The 11,194-nt window shown below is 40.9% G+C and overlaps 1 protein-coding gene across 1 annotated transcript in view; it reads right to left on the reverse strand.

Moving 5' to 3' along the window:
• Positions 1-10,690, reverse strand: part of NARS (asparaginyl-tRNA synthetase) — a gene marked incomplete at its 5' end in the record, with an annotated part of 13,915 nt that extends 3,225 nt beyond the window's left edge. Inside the window, 11 exons of the mRNA XM_009577747.1 lie at positions 1,220-1,333; positions 2,374-2,509; positions 2,961-3,160; positions 3,557-3,778; positions 6,838-6,924; positions 7,204-7,274; positions 8,284-8,362; positions 9,592-9,681; positions 10,124-10,216; positions 10,319-10,384; positions 10,608-10,690. Of these exons, the coding sequence (XP_009576042.1) occupies positions 1,220-1,333; positions 2,374-2,509; positions 2,961-3,160; positions 3,557-3,778; positions 6,838-6,924; positions 7,204-7,274; positions 8,284-8,362; positions 9,592-9,681; positions 10,124-10,216; positions 10,319-10,384; positions 10,608-10,690 (1,241 nt within the window). The remainder of the gene's footprint in view (positions 1-1,219; positions 1,334-2,373; positions 2,510-2,960; positions 3,161-3,556; positions 3,779-6,837; positions 6,925-7,203; positions 7,275-8,283; positions 8,363-9,591; positions 9,682-10,123; positions 10,217-10,318; positions 10,385-10,607) is intronic.
• Between the last annotated feature and the right edge of the window lie 504 nt (positions 10,691-11,194).

Raw genomic sequence — 11,194 nt, forward strand, 5'->3', positions numbered from 1 at the left:
TGTGGATGCCCCATCCCTGGAAGTGTTCAAGGCCAGGTTGGACGGGGATTCGAGCAGTGTGGTCTAGTGGAAGGTGTCCCTGCCCATGGCAGGGGGGTTGGAACTAGATGATCTTTAAGGTCCCTTCCAACTCAAACCATTCTATGATTCTACAGTTGTTTAAAAACTGGGGAATAGTGAAGGATGACACCACAGTTACTCTGAGAGACAGGGAACTTCAGTGATGATGTGATCATGGCTTGTTAAACGAACACACTTTGTTTAGTCAAAAAACGCTGTCTATCCCTGAAAGGTTTAATTTGAACTTTTATTCAGCCAATGGTATCACACTTTTCTTAGATTCTGAGTTAAAGTCAGAAGATTAGATTTTTTCTTTAATAGGAAAAAACAGCCACACCTGTTTTAATCCAACTGACACTGCTACAGCACTGACTGCTGTGGAAGGCGGGGCAGAAAGGAGCCAACTGCAGCATGCACAGCAAGGAAAGCGCAAGGAACATAGGCCTTGTGCAAGGGTAGCTCACAAAGCAAGTGTCAGCCCGCAATGGCAAAGAGGGGGTAAGAATCCTTATTTCCCTCTGGAACCTTAAGTGCCGTTTGAAGGCCTTTCCCTCCCTTCATCTCTATCATCTTTGATACAGATGGGAAAAACAGTAACAGCAAAAAACCCAACACATCTGATTTTGAGCTGCCAAGGTTCCGTCAGAATATGTTGTGTAGACTTTGAAGTTAAACAATTATATGATCTCCTCCTAAAAATCTCACTTCTCTTAAATCCTTTGATGACTATGGCTACACCACCAAGTCCTCCTGAGCTCCTTCAAATAATTTTGTCTTACATGTTGGAGAAGAGCAAGGCAGGGAACAGATGGACAGATGACAACACAGATTTTGACTGCAATGTTCAAAGACATTATGTGAAAACCCAACCCACACTTGCATTTCCCAATACGACATCATTACACCTCCCAGCACAGTTCAGACAAAAACCCAGGCCTCACTGAAGTTTATAGCAAAACTCCCTTTAACTTAAATGGGACTAGAATTTCACTCCTTATTGGTATCATTCCAAACAAAACAAAACAGATTCACACAGCAACAGTAAGCCCAATAGCATCATGGTCCAAACACACTGTTATTCAAGGGACTTACACATTCTTAGTACAGGGCCATGGGATTTTGTTTGGTTTTAATTCCTAAGAGCCTAAGAAAGACTTACTTCCCCAAACTCATAGTAAGTGCCATCTTCCTTCTTCACATCATGTTCCTTTAACCACTCAATGGCTTCAGTATAGTTCATTCGTCGGAAAGGACGTTTAGGGGGCTTGAAGCCCTATAAATAAAAGTAGACAAAGACAGTTAGAAGAGTACCATTTTTAAAGAAGAATACTTTTCTCAGCAAGTCCACTTCCAGACTTGAAGCATACACATTACTCTTTCCAGCTCATACATCAACAAATTATTGCTTTAAAAAAAAAAAAAAAATCAAGCTCAGTACTGAAAAACTAGAACCAAACACAACCATCTTCCAAGCCCAGTAAAGCTCACAGAACAAATGCTGAAAAAGATGGCAGGAGAGAGAGAGAGAAAGTATTTTCAAGCTGTTTCCTCTTCTGTATGAATTCATTGCACATGTAGGTGTTTCAAACTGAGCCATCAGCAGAGGTTCCATGTGCAGGGCTACAAAAGGAACATTTTTGCTTCCCTGTGCACAGAACAGCTTCAGAAGCCGCCTTTGAGAGGTAGGTTGTGCTTCTATTTCCTACCTCCTGAGCCCTGTCTCAGCCCAAATTTAAAACTGAACCTCCCAGTGTTTATCAGGAAAACAGTTCAAAATAACAGGGATGACTGAGTTCGTATGCGCTCTGAGAGATAAGCTAGTGATGGAGATAAAGTTAGCAGTCTCTTAAAGCCATCTTCTTTGCAAAGGCAACAGAAGACAAAGGGTCTTTAACAAATGAAAATAGCTTTACAGAGCTCCACGTTCCAAGGTACAAAGTAAAACACCAGTTGTTTCATTGCTCCCTTGTGCTCAATCTGCAAGTACCAGCCGATCAATATTACGAGCTCTGGGATAGAGGTTTTTATTCCACTGGTACAGTACACATTGCAATAAATCCCAGCACATTGCTGGCTCCTGGAACTTGCTAGCAGGGAACTTCTTTCCCCACAGTCCCCTGCTTCTGGAAGAGTCATTTCCAGCCTTGCAGCATTTTCATTCTTTTGATGTTACTTAGTAATTTTCTTATTAATAACAGTAAGCAAGCAGAGCTCACTGCCCTGCCCTGCCTTCCCCAAATGAACATGCTGATCAGGAAAGGCTAAAGATCATATTTTCTTGGCTATTCATGACTGTTCCACACTGCTGCCTACCGGGTTTAGGTCATACAGTAAGCTTGATGCAGGTGATTTCAAGACTCTGTCTACTACATCACAAACCAAGCTCTCCAGACGGTCCAATAAATCCTCAAAACTTATAAAAGGACATTCAGCTTCAATGTGAGTGTATCTGAAACACAAAGTCATGCCATTACAAAACCATACACAAACAATAAATCTTTAGCTATGAAAAAAATCCTCATGAGAAAAAACCCCCCACAACCCAAGAACACACACTTTTGTCCCCTTTTTCATTTCTCCCACTTCTACACTGTAAAGGAAATAAAGTCATTAAAAAAAAATAAGAAAGACAACAGTATGAACTTGATTTTCTAAAAAGACAAAGCTTCCTAAAAATGCATCAGCTCTGTTTCACCCAGATCTTCCTTCACTACATGTCAATGTATTATGACCAGCTGGACATTCACCAAGACACGGTATTACTCCCAAATACTTTCGATCAGTCCTTCCACATTATATTATGCTGTCTGCTCACTGTACATTACGCCATCCAACCACCTGCTACTCCCCTGCTTTATAAATTCACTTATACATAAATAACAAAGACATATACTCCATACTCTGCCAAGTGTCTGCGGGTCCTGGACTGCTCAGCTCTGTACGACTGAGCAATACAGAAAACATCTCCCAACGCTGGAATGCAGGTCTCCAGATAGAGCTGGGACGATTGTGTTAAGTATGCCTCTTCACCAAAATAATCCAGTTTGAATAGGGTCGAGCCGCCTTCCACCTGCGTCTGGACTAAAGTTGGTGGTGTGACCTGTTAAAGAACAAGACTGTCATTACTTGAGTGAAGAATTAAGGACAATGATGACGACACATAAGAGCAGTAATGTAAGACACACTCTTCCAGAACACCATCTACAAATACAAAGCTTTTGTATGCACACATACAAGTACTTCAGTCTGATATCCTTCAGCACCCTAAAAAGAGGTATGCAAGCTGTTTGTGAATCACCCTGTAACCTCAGAAGTGTCTACACATCTTTGAGATCTATGTCTATGAAAGCGATCAAATAATAGTTTCCTAATAAACAGCTTTTCTTTTGCCCCTTTCAGGTTAATTAGAAAGTCTACACAGTTTTTCCAGGAAAAAGATAGCCTTGAAGTCAGGACATTAAAGCAGTCATTTGCTGACACAGAAAAATATACTTACTTCATAATATCCATTGGCAAAGAAATGATCCCTGAAGGCCTGTACTACCACGGAGCGCACCTTGAAGATTTTGGACATATTCTCGCCTCGAATCATCATATGCCTGTTGTTAAGTTGCACATCAACTTCTGAATCCTCATTGAGTAGATTATCAGCCCCTCCTGCTGGGGCCAGACCAATAAGCTCCCAGTAATCACAGTTCAGCTCGTGGCCTCCTGGAGCCTGCCAATTTGAAGAGAAACAAAAATTTCAGAAGTCCACTTTTCGCCCCTTGGATGTCACCATCTGGCATCATGGCAGAGATGTTAATCCAGTTTAAACAAAAGATACTAAAATCCTAACTGCAGTATTTTCAAAGTGACTGCTTTGTAACTCAGTCATACCACGCTTGGAAGTGCCATTTGTAAACCACTATGAGTCTCCCAGACTTAATGTGAATGGGATTGAGTACCACAGGTAGATAATTAGAAGCTTCCAGATACATTATACTTAAACTGGGTTTATTCAGCTGGAAGAACAGAAAGCTAAGCAGGGAGAAACTACTTACTACCTTCAACTATTTAATGGGTGGTTATAGAGAAGATGGAGCCAGACTCTCTTGGATGTGTCCAGCAAAAGGACAAACATCTCAAGTTGCAGCAAGAGAGATTTCAACTGGCTATAAAGAAAACAATTCTTCTTAGGGTGCTGAAATGCTAGAGCATAGACCAAGCCAGACTGCAGTCTCCATTCTTGGAGATGTTCACATTTAGATAAGACCCTTGGCAGCCTGACCTCACGTTACACAGCGTAGACCAGATGACCTTCAGAGGTTCCTCCGGATAAGACCCTTGGCAGCCTGACCTCACATTACACAGGGTAGACCAGATGACCTTCAGAGGTTCCTCCCAACCAAAACCACTCTGTGGTAACTTATACTGTGTATTTGTTTTGGCTGGGATAGAGTTAATTTTCTTCATAGTAGTTTGTATGGTGCTACAACACAACACACTGGCACAAAGAACCTTCCCATATGCCTTAAGAACACCACACACCCACAGAGTGACGAGTCCTCCCATCTATTAGAAGAAAATGCAGAGCCAAGACTGCAGTACGACATTCAAGGTATTTTGTTCTTTGTACTATTTGAGCCACATTCTCCTACTGGATGGCAAACTTCAAAAAAATTGAAAAAAGTTGCTTAGATCATGACAGAGGAAGAACTAGCTCACTATGGGTACTTTTGAGTTTGTCTGTCAGAGACACTACAGCAATCTTTCTACGCTAGGTAGCATCTCACTGCAATATGAAAATAAGCAAGTTTCATGCTGGCTCATGAAACTTGTCCTATTAGCTGCCATAGGGCAGGCAGAGGTCCCCGCACCAGGGCTCAGCCCTGTCCAGCTGCCCAGGCTATACAGAACAGACCTCTTCACTTCTGGTCTCACCAGCTCCCCCGTGTGGTCACAGTAGGCTTCTGTCCCCTGAAATGGTATTTTTTTCATTCACAGTATTTTCAGGGTATAAATGCACATTTTCAAAGTATAACCAACAGATTTTTACAAATCTGGTGGTTCTGTTCACTAAAAGCATTGTATCGTTGTGATGAGACATGAAAACATTAAGTGTTTTCAATGTCCGAAACATTACGAGCAGTAACATAAAACGAGTTACTTATGATTACCAAACTACATGAAGTTGTTTAAAAAAAAAAAAGTGATCCCTGTTTGGCTGCATTTATTTTTAGAAGTCCCAGTAGTGTAAGCTATGAAGGAAAAGAAATCTTGCTAACTTCTGATCAGCAAATACAACAGGTAGTGGATTCACATTTAACTGAGCTTGGCTCTCTAACCTCAGGTCTCAGGGATAGGACCCAAGTAGCAGGGACAACTAGAACAATTAAGCCCATCCAAATTTCATTTGCAAAACATGCTACTAATGGCCAACAGTACATGGCTTACAATAAAATTGAATTATCTACAAAGCACCGCAAAAGGTTAAGTATTTTACACACTACAGGCAGCCACAGTGAGGGACTACTTTGCTCAATTATTGTCTAATACATCTTGGAAACATTGTTTGAAGCAATATAACATTCCAAAGCATGATTCCTTTTTTCAGACATGTTTCTTTTCCCTCTTATCTTACTAGAGTTAGTATACTTACTCAAGAGACCAGTCAGGAGAATATAGATTGCCAATCCACACAAAAGAACAAACAACTCTCACTGCAAGAGTTGTTGACAATTTTGAATATATATCTAAAGGAAGAGGTAAGCTTACAGACTAGCAAGATTAAACATACATCTGTCCTCTAAATCTCAACATTACTGCTTTGCTTTCTTTCAGAAAAAAAGAACATTACTGTAAGAGGCTATCAGGAGCTCATGTCTTAAAAGGACGACTTAAGATTTAATAGAACAAATGTGGCCTGAGCTTGCTTGCTGTTTCTGCATCACAAATTAAGTTTTGCAACAGAGACAACTTACTTTTGTCTCTCAGTCACCTCTTAGTAACTAAGACAGAAGTCTTACAATACTTCTCAAGAAATATCCTGATATAGGCCTGCATGTCCTGATGAGTGCACTGAGTTGCTGTCACAGATAACGGTTCCTAAAAGCTTCTCTCCTGCCTTCAGTTTGAATCCTTTTTATGGGCCATCCTTCACGCATAGCTGCTTAACATGGCTTTAGCCCTAACTCCAGATTCAAACAATTTTCCAAACAGTAACAGTTTGTAGATCTACACCGGAATGAGAAAGGCACAAGGCATAAGCAGAATCATATTTTGAGACCTAAAATCACACCTGCCCAGTCCTCAATCTGAGACCACCATTGTAAACAAAGTTTTACAAAACAGGTTACAGTAAACTGCCTAGTTCAGCTGTCAAGTGTTCGAGGACAAACGCAACATGGTAAAGAGCCTATAAACCCATCTCAGTAGAAGAAGAGAGCTAATCCCAAATTCTTAGCCTCACAAAATAAAAACTGAACCAACCTCTTGTTAGGAAAAATAAAGCTAAGTCATTTATTTAAGATAATCTTCCACTGTTATATTCTAGGAAATATCTATGGGACATATCAGTGGAAAATTGCTTCAAGCAAAAGCAGAACAGTCACATAGTTCACCTGTCACACACTGAACTGTGGGTGACAGCAGCAGTTTTGGGACGTTTGTTCTTTTCTCTAAACCAAATTCCCACCGAAATAATCTAATAATTATTTCCACCTCCGCCTCTCCTTCCATCAGGAAAACAATAAACTGTTAAAGAGGAAGAGAACCCAAACACGCTAACTCCCGTACCTGCTTGCCTTCAGGAACAAGGTTCAGCATACCATACACTGCAACACTGCTCTCCGTAGAGAGAATTAGCCCGTTGTAACACTGACACTACAGAGAGAAGAAGAGACAAAGGCATAGTTAAGGCAATTTTTTAGTTTTAGTTTTCCTATGACATCTGTTGGAGTCACAGACAAGATTAACTCATAGTCACTTCTAAATAGTCCTCACATTAACAAAAGAACTCTAGTGGTAGGAGATACAATTTAACAATAATAAAACTTAATCAGTTTAGAAGAACTTGCAATCATCTATGTAAAAGAAAGATGGCTGAGGTATGAACACTTCACTTATTTAATGACAGAACAGAATTAAATCATCACAACTTACCAGTTCATCTGAAAGGACACACTGAAGAAAACCCGTGCCATCTCTCAAAACAATGAACATCAAATTTTTTCCTAGTTAAAAAGAGAAGAAAAAAAAAAACAGAGCGCCTCAGCTTTATTCACCAATCCATTTGAACAGAGCCACTCCCAAGACATATTAATCACCGATGTGCAGATTATTACAGAAGGACTGTGATCACATTTTTCCATTTTAAAAGACAAAGATGCTCCAGGTAAACACTGAAGCATTAGCACAGTTATAGAAACCTTTCACAGAGCTGTATTTTGTATAACAAGTTAAAGTAGGTTTCAACAGACATCACGAGCAAAGCATGCTCCAAGCTCAACATTGCGCTGCCACGCCATGACGTCAAATGTCCCTCTGGTCCTGAGGGACTACAAGTCTGTTTGCAGAAATGCTGAATGCACAGGCCCAAGATACACCTAACATGGATAAAGTGATGTCACTCTGGTCACCCACCTCTCCACATAAGCATCTAATTACAAAAGTAACTTGGCAGAAACTGCTCATGATATCCAGATCCACAACCATTTAGTCAAGCCCTTCAGTGATAATTTTAACAAATACCTGTGGAGTCAGAACCACCTCTGCCGTGGACTTCCATGCCCCAATCGACGTCACCTTGCTAACTAGAATACCAATCATTTTGATAGCAAGTATTACTTGCTAAACTTATTTTAAAAGAAGTTATGCTACTTTATATAACTTTAAAATTCCAATTTGCTGATTCCACTATGAGCAGATGCCAGTTAACTCCTCAGTTTGCAGAATCAGTTTAAAACACAAAACAGTCTTTTGAAGAAATTCTGCAAGACTGGCCTCCAAACTGAAAATCCCACAAGATTTCAACTAAGAAATGTCTATATGCTTATACGTCATGCAAAATTTTCAGTGTCATAGTGACCACTGTGATAAACAAAAGAGGACATCTCACTGATGGTTTAAAAATTTAAGAATAGGTGCTGTCTGATTCATTTTAAGTGTCCAAATTTTGAAGGCTACTGAATTTGTTCCATCTCTCTGCACAGGTTCAGTAACTTCTAAACGCTTGTGGTTTACCTTGCCTCCGTAATCTGTGAATCCAGCCAAAAATCTTCACTCTCTGGCCTCTGTAAGCCTCCAGAGCATCAATCTTTACCTGTAAAACAGGGAATAAAAGCAATCAAATAGAGAAATGATTCACCATTTAGATGGCATTTTCCACGATTACTTAGAATACAAGTGTATGTACTGTCTCCCTCCCCAAAACGGCTCCTCCCAGCAGCACTTGAAGCGAAGTTCCACCCAGGGTGTAAGCACAGCTGTCAACACTGAACAGCTGTTTAGTAAGGAGAGAGGATTTTAGCCAGGACAGGCAGTACCTTCGGACAGCACTTCCAGACTTTATATTGAGACCTTTCTATTTAGCAGGCTTACTTGGCCATGCAGAAACTAAGGACTGTAATAGCTTTTAAAGAAACTCACTTTGCATTTGACCAAAAGGAGAAGTGAAAACACCTAACAGTTCACACCTTAAGACCAAAAGACGTGAAAGGATGTCATTTTCTGGTGCTCTGAACGCACTCTGGATTAATTTCTAAAGACATTCCATAGATGAGTTCAGTTAGCAGTCTAAGAAGCAGAGGACCTGGATCTGACATAGGTACATATAGACACACAGCTGAGGTACTGACACTGCTACAGTCAGAGCAATTAACCCAGCAGGCACCTTCAAAACGGATCACGCCTCAGGCAGTTAAGGACTGCTACAGTGCACTGGTGCAGAGGAGACTGACTTCAGCACAGCTGGGCCCGGCTGCCCCTCTCCCAAAGAGCAGCCATGAGAGCGCAGGGCTCCAATCAAAGCCATCTTCTACGCAGGTACGTAGAAACCACTTCTACACAGGGTGTGTAGAAAAACCTATCACAGCGCATACGTAGTATCTGCTTACTAAACGAAGGACCGCACCAAATCACCAAATCCAGCAGGACTCTACAAACAGCCAAATAAGAACACGTCTCGGTAACTTAAGTTACATCCTCTAACCAGCACTGTTTCTTCACTCTCCACCACTACAATAATCAAACAAAGCAAAACTAATGAACTTTTTCAAACAGAAACATGGTCTCTACCAGCAGACAAACACAGACACAGAGAAATCTGATGTGAACTAAGAAAGTTCACATACCCATCAAATGCATGAGAAAGACCGAAGTCTATATACTAGAGGACACAGACAACCAGAAAAACAAAGCTACATTTACGGACAGCAAAAAGACAGTGGCTTTCAACAGCTGCGAGAGCCACAAAGAGAGACAGACTCAATCTTTGTGCAGACAAGATGCTGTAACACAGGCCTTGTATCAAGCGCACTGGACCTTACTCACACATTTTGGCTCTGGAAGACTAGGATCATTCTTGATAACAACCTTCTTAGCTTCCTCCAGGTTCTTCTCTCTCCTCAAGAGATCTTCTGCCTGGTTAAAAAAAAAAAAAAAAAAGTATTAAGTAGCTGTAACCAGGCTTTGTAACATTGCCAGTCTTTACAATTACTGGACACTATAATGTACACTTACACACACAGACATCATAAAAAGCCTTGATGTTACCCTGCTGAGGCCTAAACCTGTCCTAATTCAAGACCAGGATGAGATGCAATGCACAGATGCCTTTCACATTTTTTCCAGAAAGTCTAAAGGCAATAAATTGCAATTATTCAAAACTCACCCAGTTTCAGCCATTTGCTTGTCCTAATCTAAACAAAGGCAAGTTGTAAATAACGTATGTGTAAAACAACGACACAGAAGAAGAACAAACTGAAGCTTTTTTGGAGGGGTGGGGCTGACAACAATGCTGTTTAATGTTTTTGGAAAAGAAAGGCGGTATGCTTCCTCCAACTTGGCATCATCTGCAACCTACCTCCTTCTTCTCCTTAGCTTCATTCTTCATTTGTTCCCTGTGCCACAGTTTTTTGACATTTTTCATCTGTGACTTTGAAATAATGGCCCATCTCTAGATCAATCCAAGGAGAGAACAGAAGAGATTACATTTGTGTGCCTTTACACAAAGGAACATTAAAATAATTTCTACTAGGAAGCTCTAATGCTATGGCACCTCGTTTTCTTTTTGCGAATCCACATAAATAGTAGGAAACGGTTCCTTTCCTGCTGTCATCAAAGCCTAAAAGGGGGAGAAAACAACAGAATCAACGGCACTACAAGTGAACTAAAGTCATCCTCAAAGAGACCGAGCAGACACCAAGCAGACATCCTACTTCTGATCCTTCTGGTCAGAGTTGCAAAAACTGATATAAAATTTGTATTTAGAAATACAAGGCCAATCACTTGACCTAAAGCGTAGTTCACACTCTTCAAAACAAACAGCAGGTGTTTTCCACAATTACCTTTAAAACAGTCTTGAATGGTTTCTTTTGCGTCCCATCACCAGTGGAATCATTGCCCTCTCGTTCAGAAACATACAGCTCTTCTGTAATGCATGACACATACAGGCAATTACTCAAAAAAAAATTATCAGCTATGGAAATGGTCAGGAAGAAACTGGACACACACAAGAATATAAAATCTTCACCGTTATCAGCAGTGAGGAACCTTCAGAAACAACCAGGTGGTCAGACAGGATAAGAATTACTTAGTATTTTCCATTCTAAAAATCAGCCCATGCAGTAAGTGTGTTATGCTAAAGTCTCAGGGACTCCCAAGACACTGAACTCTTGAAAGTCACTGGCTGCACATCAGGAACCAAAAAGGAAGCAGCATTTTACAGAAATAACTTTTTCTAGGCAAGCAGGGAGACAGTGATTGAGAAAAGTCAGTGAGTTCAGGTCAGCGTTTAGCTCGCTCGTAGCCCAGAAGTGAATCACAAACCAAAAGCACAGAAAACCCTTCCTCCTTCTGCCAGCGCCTGGACAGACGCCAATGCCCGAGCACACGGTCCCTGCGCTCCGGAGCCCCGAGCGCCACTGCCACTCCC

The sequence above is a fragment of the Fulmarus glacialis genome, unplaced genomic scaffold, assembly GCF_000690835.1.
Source record: "Fulmarus glacialis isolate BGI_N327 unplaced genomic scaffold, ASM69083v1 scaffold1545, whole genome shotgun sequence".
NCBI lineage: Eukaryota > Metazoa > Chordata > Aves > Procellariiformes > Procellariidae > Fulmarus > Fulmarus glacialis.